The following is an 18,454-nucleotide window of genomic DNA, read 5'->3' as shown; positions in this document are numbered from 1 at the left end:
TCTTTACTTAGTTCTTCTTCTGAACTTTTCCTAAATTAAACATTAGTCTGATGTGTTATTCATATCCGAAACAGATTAAAACAATGCAAACTATGCTACATCCTGGTGTAATTATCAGTATGGGGTGTGCCTCGGGTATCTATCTAGCGGTCAATCCAATTTACTCTGGTTTAAAAGGTTTATTCATTTTACTAGCTTTCTCACTTATTTTCTCTCTTAAAACCTTTTTTGTTTGTCAGTTTATCTACTGTAAGTGTCAAAGTTTACATATAAGTTTATAACGTTAAGCATACCTAACTTCTTAATATGTATGTTCTTTGTACAATTTTCATATACAAATCAATGATCATTGATCATGATATATTTCTATTACAGGTGCCTTTGTTCTATCTACTCTCGATCCCTTGCTCCCTACAAACGTCAAGGAATTAGTATCAATGTGCTTTGTCCAGAAGTTAAGATTAAAATTTATATTTAGCTGCAATTAAGATTATGATCTAACGCAATATTATTGCCTGTAAACATCCTAAATCTACATTTTCGTTTATTAGCACCAAGTTACTTTCTTTTATAACATATAAATGAAAGTAACTTGGTGCTAATAAACGAAAATGCGGATTTAGGATGTTACATTGTCAACTTTATTGATGCAGTTTGTGAAAACAGAGATGGGCCTACAGGCCGGTTCCAAGTTGATTGATTTATCTAGGGTCTTTGTCCTTCCGGAAATGGTTGTGAAAGGTATTATTTATGTAAACAATGTTAGGATGCAATTTCAATTATCATATAATGAGGCAAACCTTAAATATAAGCAATAATTTGTTGATTATAGAATTATTATTTTTGAATGGAGGGTTATGGATTTTTATGAATGAGATAAAGGATAGAACCATGTGAAGGATTGGTTTCCACTTTCTTTTTCAAGCATATATATTGCCTACATCATACTATTAAATTTTATTTCCGGACTCATGTTTTGTTTCTTCAAGAAACTCCACCCATGGAATCAATGATGGGCCTTTAATTTATATACTTTTATTATTTTAATTAAATCTTCCAATTTGTCTCTATCAGGTGCTTTTGAGCTTATAAGTGATGAGAGTAAAGCTGGTTGAGGTATGGAATATTGGCCAACCCCCATGTAAGAAAAAACGATATATGGTGAGACCTTCAAGATCGGGGAAAAGAACTACAACAAAAGCTCCATTCCAAACTCTTTTGAATCTTCAGCTCCCACATAGCTAAAAGAAGTTGTGAGTAAATATACATCAAAAATCTTTCTTCTTTATGCTTATAGAAAGTTACAAATGTAATTCTTAGATGATCAATTTTGTCATTATATGATTGGATATTTGTAGATTCAAAATATGAAATCTGCGAGCACATGGGAAGTAAAATCATAATATGGAGAAAAATGTAATAATAGTGCTTACCAAATATATGCTGAAGAATATGAACGGTGTTGGATGATTTTTATTTTACTAATATAGGTTGAATATGAAGCATGTCATCTACTAAGACTTAGTGTGCTGGTGTAAACGCAAGTGAGGTAAGATTGTGAATCCTTTGAAGTAATGCTTTTAATTAATATAGTATATTCAGAGTTCCTTTAATTCTGTCAAAAATTTTGTTAGTTTACTCATCTGTTATCATATGTATATAAAAACTAGTGTCTGGAGCTGACTGAAACTTGTAATCGGATTACCACCTGTGCTTGAGCTAGTGGCACAAGGTAGCCAAAGATAAGGGATTGAGTTATTCGTACAGGATCAATATCTTCTTAGCCTAAGTTGGTGCTAATTAATCTTGTAGATTAGTTTACAACACTGGGATGCAATATAACTATTTTCTTTGGCGTTTGGTATTAATTGATAGTCTTTTATTTTACACTTGACCTTAATGTAGTAGGAGTTCAACAGTTATTAGTGAAGTAACACTTATATTTTTACAGTTCTATTTCTACTCTGTAACTCAGAACTTTGTAGCTGATTATTAGGAATTTTAGTGTTATCGACATGTCTAACTGGTTTCAGATATGTCCCGTACATGCTATGTAAATTGCTATAGGCTGCTCACACGATTGGACAACGAGTCTGAAGTCTTGACATATGTGCAAGTTTGAGTACTTGAATGGCTGATCCTTTTATTTCTTTTTTGTCTTTGGATTCACCAAAAAGTTTGAAAGAAAAATGTCCTTCTGTTGGTAACTTGTAACTCTCCTCTTCCAGAGAAAAAAAAAAAAACAAAGAAAGAGAAAACTGTATCTATATAAAAATAGATTGAAGTCAAGCCAGACTAGTTGGTCTTGCCCCTCACCTAGACTATATTTAGGTCATTCAACTAAACAATTGAAATGTACCTGAGAATAAATTAATTCAAAACAACACCAGATATATGTATAAAACAATTGAAATGTACCCTAGATCCTTCTGATGATGTCCTTCTGAAAATTAGTCTGAAAACTTGCTGGGTTTTTCTTTCTTCTGACATGATTGTTAATACAATGTTATTCAGCACATGTGATCTATTATAGTGTATTAATTCCATGTTCTCGTTCATATACGAGTGCTCTGAAAAGGACTTATGATTGGTAGGTGAATTTCAGCTCAGGGCGCTGTTTCTCTGGATCTGACAAACCCCAGCTTCCATTTGATGCTGGGTTTGAGGTGCATAATTTCTATATAAATAGAGAAATTACTTTGAGATATTCTACAATTTCTCTTGCAGTTGGCGGAAATCTCACTCTTAAATAGTGGTGTATGTATTCGTCATTGATATCTCTAACACCTAATGATCAATGTCATATTGTGCAGGCCGTTGGGATAATTGCAGCAGTAGAGAACTCTGTCACTAACTTGGAAATTGGTACTCCTGCTGGAATTATGACTTTTAGGAGTTATGCCAAATTTACTGGTGTGTTTGGTTATGCTTGCTTGCCTTTTAGTCCCACTTAAGTTTTTACAGCTTCAGTCAGCTGCCTACTCACAATTACGTGTCTGCAGAAAAAAAAATCCTACTATATTGATTGAGGACTTCCTTTTTTACTGAATATTTTCAATAGTTAAGTGAATTATGGCTGGGGTTTTCACTTGCACTAATGGCTTTAAACCACATCCTTCTTGTGGAAAGACCAAGTCCAGCAGTACGTTGTTGCTATGCTTACTTCAGGACTAGCATCATCAATCGCTCTAGAAAAAGTAATGTATGATGTATTGCTATTACATTAGAAATTGGGTAATATAAAAACCTTTTTCCTTCTTTTTGCTTGTTACATATATTTGACACTTTCTTTCAAGCTTTACAATATTACAAATGTGTTCAAACCCTAGTTTTGTATCTCCCACAGTTCTTAATGATAGAACACATCTCTACTTGCCTGACAAATTTGTTTGTGATGAATTGTTAGGCCGGTGGAGAAATGGAATCTGGAAAAGTAGTTCTTGTTACTTCTGCTGCTGGAGGGACCGAGCTATTTGCAATCCAGGTTTGCCTCCAAATACTGTAACAACATCAATGACATGCATGCTGCTTTCTTTATTACCATAGATTTATAGATTTATAAGTTGCCTTTGATCATAAGTTGCCTTTGATCATAAGTTGCCTTTGATCATAAGTTGCCTCCCATTTAGACATTGTTGTCTAGTTGGGTTCCTCTTCTCTCTCTCTCTTGTTGCCAACTGACACTGGCTTTGTTCTGACCAACGACCACTGGATTTGCTCTGGTAAACTACCAATAGGTTTGTTTACTTTTGCTCGCTTCAGCGTTACAAGGTTAATTCCCTTGTTTTCTGTTATTTCTTCTCACTTGCGGTTACGATGTTAATCAATTCAATTAAAGCCTGTACAAAATTCCGTGGGACAAACTCTTTGTTCTTTTGGATTTTGCTTAATTCAATTTTCTGATGAATTCTTATTCACGGTGGAACAGTTTAAATGATCATTGGTTTCAGTTTAAGGTAAAAATTGTTACCATGATCGTTTACAATCTTATAATATGTTGCCTTTGATTTGTATGTTGCCTCTGATTAGATGTTGCCTTCTGAATTAGATTTATACGTCCGTTCGCTTACAATCCTTGTATTTAGATGTTGCCTTTGATTCGTCATATAACTTGATTCAGATTAATACAGTTTCCTTTGGTCTACACGTTGCCTTCGGTTTGATGGATAATAGTGTTTAACACTGATAATGACATATATCCTAATGAGGCAAATTTGAGTAATCTATGGGAGATACCAATAGAATTTCATATCAAAGATTTGGTGCTCCCTCTTTTCTTGAGGTTGAAGTGTCATTCTTAAGCTGTGTTTACAACGAAAATTAAACATTGCAGACGGATATGTGTCATATTCCTTTCCTCTCTCATGTTATGTGCCTTTGAAATATACGTTGCCCCTTTGATAGTATGCCTTATAATCAGAAACAAATTCATACGGTTGCCTTTTATTGATATGTTGCCTTCGGTTTAGGGTTGCGTTTGAACTATACATTGCTCCTTTGATAGTTTTCCTTATAATCGGGATCAGATTCATACGGTTACCTTTGATTGATACGTTGCCTTCGGTTCAAATGGTTGCCTTGGTATTTGTATTATTAATGGAGATAGTGAATTCACAGTGATAATGATATATATCCTAATGAGGCAAATTTGAGTAATTTGAGGGAGAGACAGATAGATTTGATGCTCCCTCTTTTGTTGAGGTTGAAGTATCATTCTTATGCTGTGTCTACAATGAAAATTAAGCATTTCCATGGGATATATGTCACTTTCCTTTCCTCTGTCATGTGGTCATGTGTCTTAGATCTATGCGTTGCCTTTGATCTATTTGTAACCTTCAATTAGACGATACCTTTGATTTGTCTTATAATCTGATTAAGATTTATATGGTTCCCTTTGATTGATGTGTTGCCTTCTGAATTAGATTTAATGATTTATATGTTGCCTTCAGTTTATAAGTATCCTTCAATTTAGATGTTGCCTTTGATTTGTCATATAACCTGATTTAGATTGATACGGTGGCCTTTGGTCTATACGTTGCCTTTGATTTATAATGTTGCCTTTGGTTTGATGGTTAATAGAGAGAGAGAGAGAGAGAGAGAGAGAGAGTGATTCACACTTATAATGACATATATCTTAATGAGGCAAAATTTCATTAATTTGAGGAAGATACCAATTGAATTTCGGAGCAAAGATATAGATCTTAATGCCCTCTCTTTTCTTGAGGTTGGAGTGCCATTCTTATGTTGTATCTACGACGAATTTTAAAAATTGCAGAAGGATATGTGTCATGTTCCTTTCCTCTCTTAAGGCGTAATGTGCCCTTGATCTATACGTTGCCCCTTCGATAAACGTTGCCTTTGATTTGTCCCATGATCTAAATTAGATTTATACGGTTGCCTTTAACTGATGCGTTGCCTTCGGTTTGTGTATTATCAATGGACAGATTGAATTTAGTGATAATGACAAATATCCTAATGAGGCAAATTTGAGTAATCTGAGGGAGAGATGGATAGAATTTCAGATCCTAGATTTGGTGCTCCCTCTTTGATGAGGTTGAAGTATCATTCTTATGCCGTGTCAACAGTGAAAATCAAGCATTGCCAAGGGCTATATGTCATGTTCCTTTCCTCTTTCATGTGGTCATGTGCCTTTGATCTATACGTTGCCTTTGATCTATATGTTGCCTTCAATTAGAGACGATGCCTTTGATAGAAGAATAAGATTTATACGGTTGCCTTCGGTTTGGTGCCTTCGGCTTATATGTTGCCTTCAATTAACTGATGCTTTTGATTTGTCTTATAATCTAAATATGATTTATATAGTTTGATTGATGCGTTGCCTTCGGTTTACATGTTGCCTTTGGTTTGTGTATGGTTAGTAGAGAGAGTGAATTGACAATGATAACGACATATATCATAATGAGGCAGATTTTAGGAATACGAGGAAGAGACAGATATAATTTCAGATGAAAGATTTGGTGCTCCCTCTTTAGTTGAGGTTGTAGTGCCATTTTTATGCTGTGACTATGACAAAAATCAAGCACTGCCGAGGGATATATGTCATGTTGATTTCTTCTCTCATGCTGTCATCTTATCTCCGAGACCCGAGATTTACTAGAGCATTATGCTCAATGAGTAGTCAGGAATTGCTCCTAAAGAAAAAATTTTAGGAATACGAGGAAGAGACAGATATAATTTCAGATGAAAGATTTGGTGCTCCCTCTTTAGTTGAGGTTGGAGTGCCATTTTTATGCTGTGACTGACAAAAATCAAGCACTGCCGAGGGATATATGTCATGTTGATTTCTTCTCTCATGCTGTCATCTTATCTCCGAGACCCGAGATTTACTAGAGCATTATGCTCAATGAGTAGTCAGGAATTGCTCCTAAAGAAAAAATTTTGCCGACTTAATTTTAATCTGTATGTGAAGATTTTGCCTAACCCAAGGTCCCAAAAGAGAATTTAACAAGGCAATAGTGTTGTGGATATTGCTGAGAATGTTGCATTGTAAGTTCATGTAATGGAACTGTTGCCATTCATGTGCTCTTTTTCAACTTAAAATGTCAACAAAGAAGTCATCAATGCAATAATGGTCGATAATGTTGAGATTGTTGCCTTTTAGTTCTTAAATTTGTGATGATGATGGTTATGATATTTTGGCACCACAACCACTAGAAAAAACTCTTCAACATTGATATGAAACTCTTTAACCAGTAGTGATGCTTTAATGCTGGGTTCAGTTGTTCAACTTTCAAAATTTGCAGCCAACGTTTGTGGTTCCTTAAAACAAATTGTGAACATACATATCCCAATGATGCACCTGCAGTAAATTTCAGTTCAAAGATTGGTTTGCCTTATTTTGTTGAGGATGGAGTCCCATTTTCTCCATTTCAGTCCTATTTTGGCACCAACCCCAAGAAGAAATACTTCAACCTTTGTATTAGAGTTGTATTAAATTTCAGGCTTTGCTGAGGGATATGTCATCTTCCCTTCTCTCATGTGCTTTGACCCAACCACCAGGAGAGTTCTGATTTCGAAAGTTTTTATATTTTGGGCACCAACCACCAGGAGAAGCATTGCGTGCCATACTCAAGAAATTGTTAGGATAAGTTCGTCTAGCAGACCTTTATTCTTCTTTTTACCAACGTCTTGTAAACGTGTTATATATTGCCAAAGTCTTTGTCGCTTTCTCCTGGTCATTTTCTTACATTGCATTATGGTTCTCCTGCTCATGGTGCAAACCTGACCTGTTAACATCTGATGCATTAGTTGAAAGTGATGAGAAAATGAAGTGGCCTGGTCAAATGGGATCTTACTGCAGGTCAAAGCACCTCAACTTGAATGTTGTACTGTGAAAATGTGTTTTCATGATTCTCATTTTTCTTTCTTTTGCGCAACTCTTGCAGGCTTTGAAAGAAGTTTCCTGATTTTTGCTTGATGGACTCGATCTTGCACAGGTCAGTCAGCACCTCAAATTCACCACCACAAGGTACCGTTTCTTTTACTTTTGTTTAATTCCTCTTACATGTGGTTATCGTGTTTATCAATTTAATAGATACCTGTAACGAATTGTATTCCACAAGGCTTTTATTCGTTTGCCTTTTGATGTTTGATACTTTTTTATTCCGTAATTCGATTTCCAGATGGATTGATATATGCTGTGGTGGGTTTCAAATGGCCCAAGCCCCTCAATTTGAGTACACAAGTAACACTATGATCTGCCACAGAAACGGTTTGCCATTTGATAGGTTAGTTTATTTATTTATACTTTCTGTTCAATTAATTTGTTGCCTTACATTTATATGGTGCCTTCACTTTTTTAGTAAATTTAATTATGGTTTATATGTCATATAATTTGCAATAGCTATGACAATAGTCCTAGGCCTCACTAGGCCATCGATGTCATCCATTAGAATATGATTGACAAAGGGGAGGATTTGTGTCCAACCTGCAAACTCCTAGATCATTGTCCACACTATACTTCGCCAATATGTCAGCCACCATATTTCTCTCACGATGAGCATGCATCATGGAGCGAGACTCAAAATGATTCATCAAGGAAATGCAATTTATTATCAAAGTCCCTAGAGGGTGTAAATCAAAATCATTGCCCTGAAGAAGATTTGTTTAGAGTAGCAAAGTCAGATTCTACCTCCAAGTGTGTAATTTGCATATTCACTGCGATTTGAAAGCCAGTCACAAGACCCCAAGCTTCAGCTTGCAACACTTCTCCATGCCCATTATTCTGCATAAAACCATTGCACCAAACACCCTCACTATTTCTAATCACACCAACAGCACCAATTTGACTTTTACAGTTATTTATACTCAGTTCTATAACTGACACTAACTAGCTTTTAAGACTCTTTAGGACTCTTGAAATTCAGAAACTGAAACAGAAAAGACCTAATAAACAAAAACTTAATACTCCTAAACTGAACAGAAACAAAAAGACACAAGTAAACTCTTGAAATAACACTAAGCCTAAAAACTCTTTGGATCAAACTTCTTATCAGCTGCTAATTAAAATCCTGAGATCAATTAATCAACCATAAAGAAAAGTAATGATCAACTGCTCTATTTTTTCATCCCTTCCATTCATAAACCTTGAAAGGGTTGACATGATGTCCTTATCATACTCCCCGGCTGAAAAGAGCTCGCCTCCGGCGAGATAAAGTTGCAGTATATCTTGAAGATATTGAGCTCTTCCTTACCTACCCAGATGTTGTTAGAGTCTGATTTGTCCCTCCACTTCATTAGATATTCTGGGTAACAATCTTCTTTCATTGAATCCACAACGTTTTCAGCTACATCTTTTGGATTGATGATGTCTAAGGATTTGGACTGATGCCCCCCATTACTGAGTGATTCAAGTACCGGTTTGGGCTCGATTGGGGTCAGCTTGATGTGCTTCCCTTCATAATAAAAAACATTGTCCTTGTAGGATGAAAATTGAATAGGTACCTGACACCGCTGCTTTACAAGAATGGAAGACTTATCAATCCAAGCTACATGGTAGGGTTGATGATGATCAGCAGGAGTCAAACCCAATTTAGAAATGGTCTGAGGGGAAACCACATTGATGCAGCTCCCATTGTCAATGATGACCTTATAACTTATGTCTCCCCTTTTAACATAAGTGTGAAAAATGGATGTTCTCTGCCAATCTTCAGTCCCCTTAGGTTGAGTCAAGGTGCATCTTATCACAACCGTGTTCGGTTGAACATCTTCTAAATCATCTTCAGCTGGGATTTCAGGGTCATAAACTTCTTCCTCCAGTTCTTTCTGAACATTAGCCTCTTCTTCTTTAGTGGCTGCAAACAGACTTCGAGCTTGCTCTTTGGTTGGGCATTGTCCAGCATAGTGACCATAGCCTTGACACCTATAACACCTTGTAGATATCCCTCCTTGATTACCGGATTGTACTCCCTTTCCTTGATCTGTTTTCACCAAAGAATTGGCAGTACTAGAGTTAGAAAATGGAGATGGTGTTGTTCTAGATGAACTAGGAGACAAGTCAGGACTTGGTTGGTCTAACTGCCTATGCACAATAGTTGTGGGGGTCTTCAAGTAACGCTCCAACTCCAGAACAATATGATAGGCTCGCTCCAACGAATACACCTCATGAGGAATCAACTCCCTTTGAAGTTTTGGACGAAGGCCGGTTCTGAAACGGGCAAGGGTTACAGATGGATCTTTACTTATGTTACATCTCACCATAAATTCTTCGAACTTATTGATATACTCCACAGCTGTCATGCTCCCTTGACGAAGAGATTGCCACTGGTCCAGCAAGTGTTGTTGCTAAGCCAAAGGAACATACTTCTCCTTCAGCCTTTCTTTCATCTCATCCCAATCTGTAACAGGTTCTTCCCCTGCCCTTGCAAGCCTTCTTTCCATACCAGTCCACCATTCTCTCGCTCTGCCTACCAACTTCATCTTTGCAAAGCGCACCTTTCGAGCTTCTGACAATTCATACCAGTCAAAATAATGATTCATGTCTGAAATCCAATCCAAACACATCTTTGCATTCAGTTGGCCATCATAGTTTGGAGCTTCAACTTTAATAAACCTCAAAAGTTTTTCTTCAGGATCATGTCCATCTTGCCTATTAATATTCCGGAGGGGTTGTTGCCTGCGAGCAATCCTTCTAGGCTGCATTCTCAGTCCTCCACCTACACTCTCTTCTTCATTGAGAATGGAGGCTTCAAGTTCTGCCAAACGCCGGTCAGAGGCTGCTGCATGGTCTTGCATTCTTGTCTCAATCTGTCCAAGTTGAGCGAGTACGGCTTCCAAGGTTTTAGCCACAGTTTCAGCATCCATGGCTGAATGGGATTTCTATGGGCTGGAGCTAGTAATACTAGAGCTTGTCCAGCTCTGATACCAAAACTGATGCAGCACAGTAGCTGCTTAGGAACCTAGATCACAAGCTCTAAGAACTGTAGGTTAAGCACACTAATTTTAGGATTCACTCCCAGGCTTCACACCTTAGTCTAGGCTTCACACCCAAAACACTATAATTTGGGAATCTCTCTCAGGTTTCTCACCTTAATCCTATCACAGGAAAATTCAGTGAACACTGATATTCTTATTCAACATAGCATATCAGCCCATTGGCTTTTACAGTTATTTATACTCAGTTCTATAACTGACACTAACTAGCTTTTAAGACTCTTTAGGACTCTTGAAATTCAGAAACTGAAACATAAAAGACCTAATAAACAAAAACTTAATACTCCTAAACTGAACAGAAACAAAAAGACACAAGTAAACTCTTAAAATAACACTAAGCCTAAAAACTCTTTGGATCAAATTTCTTATCAGCTGCTAATTAAAATCCTGAGATCAATTAATCAACCATAAAGAAAAGTAATGATCAACTGCTCTATTTTTTCATCCCTTCCATTCATAAACCTTGAAAGGGTTGACATGATGTCCTCATCAGCTTTTGTACTCAAAACAGGACTTTCAAATGGTTTTTAATCTTCAGATAAAAAAAAGGTTTTTAATCTAAACTTTTTTGGACTCTCGAACAATAAAATCCTTTCCTGAAGTTGCGTTCGGTTAATAGTCGGCTTAAGTTTTGGCCTTGTTTACTGTAGCAGCTCTGGCCATCACCACTGGCATTGTTCTCTTTAATTAACCGAGATGGGTTAAGCTTCGCTTCACCACCAGAAGGTACTCCATTTCTGTTGCTTTTGTATAATTCTTCTTACCTGTGGTTATATTGTTCATCACTTCAACAAAAATGAGTAAAAAATTGAATCCTATAAGGGCCTTGATTGTTTTGTGTTTCGATATTTTTTATAATGTTTTCATTAATTCAACTTGAAGATAGATTAGTAATCCCCCGTGATGGGTTTCAAATTTCTACGCCCCTCAATTTGAGGTAACTAGTGACAATGACCACATCAACAATAATAGTTTTACCATTTATACTCTAGTTAATAATTCTAATTCAGATTTATGTCGTATAATCTGTAACAGCCCCTCTGAGGTAAAAGTGATTACATCAATGGTTTACAATTTGGTAGTATGCAGGTAGAGTTAATGATATATTACCCAATGGTGCTGGGTACACTGAAGCAGTTAGTGCAGTTTTGGTATGATTTTCTTATTTCTTTTGGTCTGATGCTAAGTTGGAAATTAAAGAGATCGATATTGTGGTGCAGGGTGCACAAAGAGTTTTACATTTAGTAATACCCTTTCAAATGTAGGTTGCCCCGAGATTTATTAGCTGGTGGAGTTGCATCATAGAGCTAATTGTTATTTAGTAACAACTGTGAAAAGGTTACCAGTTGATTACTTAGTAAGAGTATGACTTGAGAAATTGTTACTAGAGAGAGTAGTTGTGTCTTGAGCTTGGAAATAATGTAGTAAATTTACCGACACTTGCTCGATAATTTTTCAGGATATAACTTGAAACTAAAATTTATTGTTGAAATATGGCATGGAATGAACTGAGAGAATGAAGGAGATGAAGATGGAGAAATTTTCAATATATTTCAGATGATTTCAAAATATAAAGGCAAGACCAGCCTTTTTATAACAAAAGAACAAAGACTGAAGCTAACAACTTTATCACTACACCATACTACCTCCTGTACAATAGCTAACAACTAATCTCAGAAAAAGGGAACAGGGAAACCCAGCTAATTTGTGTGGTGGAAACCCAGCTGCACGAACTGCAATTAAACCCCAACAAACGACACAATCTTGCACAACGACCGCACAGCCTTAAACTACAAATGACACAAAAAAGAACAAACGACAACAATTATGCAGAGGCTGCAGCTCCACTTGCAGCCTTGCCTGCATTGCCCCTGCAACCCTGCACCAATTGGACCATAACAATCCCAAGTCTTTCAATACTCCCCCTCAAGCTGGATCAAGAGAATTTCTTGAACCAAGCTTGGATAATAACCTGTCGAATTGAGCAGAGGGAAGAATTTTGGTGAATATATATGCTAGTTGATCACTAGACCTGATATAAGCAGTAGCAAGCAGTTTTGACTGAACATGATGATGCACAAAGTGACAGTCCACTTCAATATGTTTGGTTCTCTCATGAAAAACTGGATCAGTAGTTATATGCATTGCTGCTTGATTGTCACAGTGTAATGTGATGGGAATAGAACACTGAATACCAAGGTCACTGAGTAATGTTCTCAACCAAATTAACTCACAGGCAGTAGAAGCCATGGCCCTGTATTCAGCTTCTGCACTTGAGCGAGCAACAACAGACTTTTTTTTCTCTTCCAAGTGACTAGATTGCCACCAATGAAACAACAAAAACCAGTAGTAGACTTTTGATCAATGGTGTTACCTGCCCAATCAGAATTTGTGTAACCTTCCAGCATAAAATGGCCATTCTTTTTCATAAAATTTCCTTTTGTAATTGTGCCTTTGAGATAACGCAAAATCCTCTTAACCAATTGAAGATGAAGATGAAGATGATGAGGAGCATGCATAAATTGGCTAACAAGACTCACTGCATATGTAATGTCCGGACGAATAATGGTAAGATAAATTAACTTACCACTAGTCTTTGATATGAAGTGATGTCAGTGAGAACTTCCTTTTTTCTTCAATGTTAAGATTGCTTGGAAGTGGAGTTTTGACTATGCTGCAGCTCTTCATTTTAGCGTCATCCAGTAAATCACTAATATACTTCCTCTGATTTATGAGAAGACCAGTGGAAAAATAATCCATTTCTATTCCAAGAAAGTGTCTCAGCTTGCCAAGATCTTTGATTGCAAAAGTGGTATGGAGAGAGGATTTTAGAGCAAGAATTTCAGCTTTGTTGTCTCCAGTGATAATTAGATCATCCACATACACTAGAACAATTAGCCTCATCATTTTTCCAGTTCTAACAAACATTGATGAATCACTAACGCTACATTTGAATTGTGCAGAATTCAACACTGAGCTGAGCTTTGAGTCCCAAGCACGAGGTGATTGCTTGAGGCCATAAATGACTTCATGTTCATGTTCTTGAGAATGACCAGGAGGCAACTTCATGTACAAATCCTCCTCTAAATCTCCATGCAAGAATGCATTTTTGACATCCATTTGATACAAATTCCATCCACAATTCACAGCCACTAACAACGAAATTCTAACAGTATTCATCTTAGCCACATGAGCAAAAATCTCCTTGTAGTCAACTCTAAATATTTGAGTAAAACCACAAGCTACTAACCTTGTGTTGTGCCTTTCAATGGTTTCATCAAAGTGAAATTTAATTTTGAAAATCCATCTAGCACCAACTGCTTTATGCCCTTTTGGAAGCTTGACCACACTCATGTGTTGTTGTCATGAAGGGCTTTTAGTTCATCTTCCATGGCCTTTCTCCAAATTGGGGACTGAATGGCTTCACTGTAAGATTTAGTCTCAATAGTAGAACATAACTGATTTAAGAAGACATTATAATCAGAAGATGTCTGATTTAATGCAACAATGTTACCAAGAGGATGGTGTGGAGGATAAGTTTCAAAACCCTTCAGTAAAATTGAAGGTGTCCTAGTCCGACTAGGGTACCTTCTTTGTTGTTGTTGAGGCTGAATTTGACTTGAGGCAAGTTGTTGTTGACTTTCCACATTCACAATTTCACCCATTTCTACATCTTCTTCATGAACTGGTGGACACATAGGAGCATCATTATCAGTAACAACATCATTCACCTCAGTCTGCACACTTTCACCCATTTCTACATCTTCTTGATGAAATGGTGGAGACATAAGAGCACCATTATCATCAACAACATCATTCACCTTAGTCTGCACACTTTTAGGTTCTGTTACTATAGTTTTATATTGCACAACTGGTGAGTCAGTATTTTCAAATAGCTCCCCCTGAAGAAGATCACTCTCATGAGATTGATAAAAGAAATTAGCCTCATCGAAACGCACATCCCTGGTAATAAAGAATTTTCTACTCATAGGATCATAACATTTATATCCTTTATGAGATGAAGAATAACCAAGAAAAATACACTTCACTGCTCTTAGATCAAATTTATCTTTTGAATTTCCTTGAACATGAGCAAAACAGATGCAACCAAAAACTTTCAAATGATTATTTCTTCTCTTCAGAACTTGAAATGGTGAATCAAACCTCAAAACACTGCTTGGAAGCCTATTTATCAGATATGCAGCACATTGAATTGCATATGACCAAAATCTTTTTGGTACATTGGCTTGGAGCATTATGGCTCTTGTTTTTTCTAGAAGATCTCTATTCTTTCTTTCTGAAATCACATTTTGTTATGGTGTATTAACACGTGGTTTGGTGAAGAATGTCATGTTCACTAAGATAACTTGACTATTCTTTAAGAACTATCCCCGATATGAAACAAAGAAAAAATAAAAAATAAGCATATTCTACGACTTATAGAAACATAACAATAGGCTAATACCTAATCTAAACTGTTCTTGGCCCTAACTAGGGCAAAACCACAATCAATGGGCTCAACAGCCCCCACACCATCCGTCCACGGCCCAAAACAGGTTGTAGGTCCAAACAGACCCATCAAAGTCCACTTAGGACGAAGCTTCCTTGTCGGCGACAAGAAATCCCAGATCTACCGAGATCTAGCTAGCCCTCGTTGACCGACCATAGCACCACCAGTACCAGAGCTTCGACCCAAGACCCTCTGACCCCTAAGAAGCATCGCCTCAAGATACTTGGCAATAACTACAAGAACGAAAGAATGACAATGCATAAATTTCGAGGATTTCAGAGTGTTACTTGAATTCAAGCTCAAAGATAAGAGTAGTGAACCCAACATGTATCAATCGACAAATGCTCAAGGCAAAGATGGCTTTGTCCTCACTGGTTAAAGATTTTAAAGTTTAACACTCCAAGGCTAACCTGGAAGAGTTTCCAAATTCAGACAGGAATGTCTCAAGTCTTTGACACCAAGGTCAAAATCATTCTGTTCTCTTACAAAAACGACAATGTTGGAATAGGATCGATACTCTACTTGTCCAAGAGCCTCTTACGGTTGCGTCATCTGAGAGAGTTCCGCAACATCAGGTTCTCTATAGAATCTCTGGTCGAGATCGATAACAGGGAAGGAAGGCCATAGCGCTGCCCACTGCTTCGTAACGCTGGGCCTGGGCAGCCAATCTGACTGGAAGGAAGAAGAGAAAAGGGCTGTATAACCGTGCAAAACTACTTAGGTATTTAGTCTGTAGGCACCGGAAATGTATTTATGAATTATAATTATATAAAAAATTGCCAAATCTAAATATTTCTAAATAATTTGTCCAGCTCCTAAATACCTAGTTGCTCCCAAACCATCTCCCTTACCCTCTCCTACTGGGTCTAGGATAAAAAAAACAGAGCTACAGGAAGAGCTTGGCCGGTTCATTTGGTTAAACCACAACTTTGGTTGTCACCACAACCTGGTTCAAGGGCAGTATAACCAGACTTGATGCTCTGCTGCTCTTATGTAGAGTATAATGACCTGAAATACTATCTATCAATATGGATTTCTCCGTCCCCTTCAGTCTAACCTAAACACCTCTAAAAGTCTGAAACTATCACTGGAAGGGGAACAATGTCACAACAAACTTTCCTGACCAATTTTCAAGATATTACTTGATACAGAAAACACCACCATCTAAGACACGTAAAAATTTATGTACTTTTTGAATAATAGAAATATATATATAGACATGACACAGTCAGTCTTGATATAACAAAATCTTCAGTTGCATTTGGGAATAAGATCTGATACTGAATATAATAGAGATTGCATCTTATTAGTGATGAACATAAATTTATGTTCACTGAATGCAAACATGAATTGACAAATACCTGATCAAGCTCAAGTACTACTTTGGTATACAACAACAGGAGGAACAGGGTAAGCTCACATCCTAAGAAGCGGTCCACAAAATGAAGTGTGTAGAAGTCAGATACTTATGCTCAGAATCACAAAGATGTGCTTCTTTACCTTCCTTCAACCAGAGAAAACACCCATGAATATCTGCATTGAACCGTTCCTTTCAATTACTCTTGAATCACTCATCCCCTTCTTCCCTCTCCCTTGGGACAGCCCCAAAGTGTTTAACCAATATGTCAACAACTAAGGGCACCAAGTCCTTACAAGGGACACTCTTCTTATAAATATCTCCCAGATGTGAGTCACTACCTATTCTCCCTCCCAGGAAAACATCAGCTCCTTCACAAGGCTTCCCATTCTCATCCCTTGCCATGCATCCCATGAAACCTATATCTGCCACCTGCACCTGCCCACAGGTGTTGGGGCACCCTGTCCAATGCATCCTCACTGGCCGAGTCACTGCCACGTGCCTCTCTACCTCCTCAGTCACCTTCAATGCCCGTTGCTTTGTCTCAATGATGGCTTGCCCGCAAAACTGGTTGCCGGTGCAAGCTACTAGTCCTTTCATGAGAATGGAAGGTTCAGGTGAAAACTTTTCTTGCAGAAGCGGTTCTTCAAGCAATGCTTGGAGTTTCCTGTTCTCAACATTAGGGATGATAATGTTTTGCTCCACTGTGAGACGTAGTTCCCCAGTGCCATACTCATCGGCTATTCGAGCTAGCTCATCCATGTCATCTGCTTGGACCCTGCCTACTGGAATGTGAAGACCTACAAAGCTCACACCTTCTTGTTTCTGTGGATGGAGACCTATATAGTCTCTCCTTTCCCATTGCTGTTGTACCAAATCCTCAGAAGATGCTCTTTCCAATTTCTTGAAGGGCATTCTCTTAACAACCTCTGATCTGAATCCTTCTATGCCCTGAAGGAAGGCAACAACATTAGCACACACTAACGGAAGTTACTTTAAAATTTGGAAGTACTTCCAAGTATTTCAAGAGTTGAGTGGTTGACATATGGACAACTAAATAGTTCAGTAACTTAAAGATTACATATGTTATTAAGAAGCACCTTATTATATAATCAGGATGGTGCATACTTACAAGTTCATCAATCAACCACATCATTCTTGTTTTTTGTCTGTTCCCTCTGAAGCCAAGATCTCTATAAGCCTCCAGTATAGCTTTGCAAACCGGGATCATATCTTCTGTCGAAACCCATGCATCCAGAGGAACTGCCTCTGCACATCTTTTAGGACTGAAGAAGCCTCCGACAAGTAAATTGAATCCAAATTTTCCATCTTTTGTTGCAGGCATGTATGCAAGATCATTGATGTGGGGATGCTCATAAAGATCATGAGACCCTATCACACACACATTCCACTTCCTTGGCCTGCTCAGATGAAGCATAAACTTAATAAGCTAAGCAACTAATTAACATCTTTGCTTAGTTATAACAACTGCATTTGGATCACAGATCATATAATATGCAATTGAATGCCGTTTTGGATCATAGTGCTACATTTTATAAACTAAGGGACGTGACTGCTAAATTGAAACTACAACGACTAGGGTGATATTAGATCAAACAGTACATTTGTATGAAACTTAAGCTTAGTTATAACCAAACAGGGTGGCCTTTCCATTGAGGGAGTTAGATTACTTACAAGTTTGTTATAGTCGGATTGCCGAGTGAATTGCCAGTAATGTACTGGGACAACAAATTCGTGTAAGGTCTCGTGTCAACAATTTCCTGCGGATCAATGCCTGCAAGTGGATTCCCAACTGGGTTTCTCACATTGTCCATCCCACTCTGCAGACTAGTCAAGCCTACTTCGGCAAGACCCTTCAAAATGTCGGGCACATCTGCCAGCACAATTCCTCGGATTTGCCAATTCTGCCTGGTTGTCACATCTGCACATCCATCCTTGCCATATTTTCGTATCACACTCGCTAAATACCTTGTCTGCGCACTTGTTGTTACCCCATTTGGTAGCTTCAACCTCATCATAAATCTTCCATCTGATCACCATCATTTTTAAGCAATTAAAACCAACTACTAAACTACATGTCTAATTGTGATACTACTAAACATAAACATGTAATA

General features: G+C 37.5%; 1 protein-coding gene and 1 long non-coding RNA gene across 3 annotated transcripts in view; one reads left to right on the top strand and one right to left on the bottom strand.

The window, feature by feature from the left end:
* Positions 1 to 409: 409 nt before the first annotated feature.
* LOC126783284 (uncharacterized) lies at positions 410 to 7,749 on the top strand. The gene is made up of 10 exons (XR_007670856.1): positions 410 to 454; positions 667 to 741; positions 1,075 to 1,253; positions 1,491 to 1,549; positions 2,595 to 2,666; positions 2,814 to 2,913; positions 3,407 to 3,484; positions 7,270 to 7,321; positions 7,407 to 7,489; positions 7,644 to 7,749. It is a non-coding gene; the product is annotated as an uncharacterized LOC126783284 (long non-coding RNA).
* Positions 7,750 to 16,137: 8,388 nt separating this feature from the next.
* The window catches only part of LOC126782277 (ferredoxin--nitrite reductase, chloroplastic), a 61,175-nt gene continuing 58,858 nt past the window's right edge, over positions 16,138 to 18,454 (bottom strand). The window contains exons 2-4 of one of the 2 annotated variants that reach the window (XM_050507491.1): positions 18,015 to 18,369; positions 17,452 to 17,740; positions 16,138 to 17,270 (exon numbers count right to left, since the gene is read on the bottom strand). In XM_050507491.1, coding sequence (XP_050363448.1) covers positions 16,530 to 17,270; positions 17,452 to 17,740; positions 18,015 to 18,369 — 1,385 coding nt within the window. In that variant the 3' untranslated portion in view covers positions 16,138 to 16,529. The remainder of the gene's footprint in view (positions 17,271 to 17,451; positions 17,741 to 18,014; positions 18,370 to 18,454) is intronic. The other variant, XM_050507492.1, reaches the window with a different exon arrangement.

Source organism: Argentina anserina, chromosome 2 (genome assembly GCF_933775445.1).
Source record: "Argentina anserina chromosome 2, drPotAnse1.1, whole genome shotgun sequence".
NCBI lineage: Eukaryota > Viridiplantae > Streptophyta > Magnoliopsida > Rosales > Rosaceae > Argentina > Argentina anserina.
This window is presented reverse-complemented; position numbering and strand designations above follow the sequence as displayed.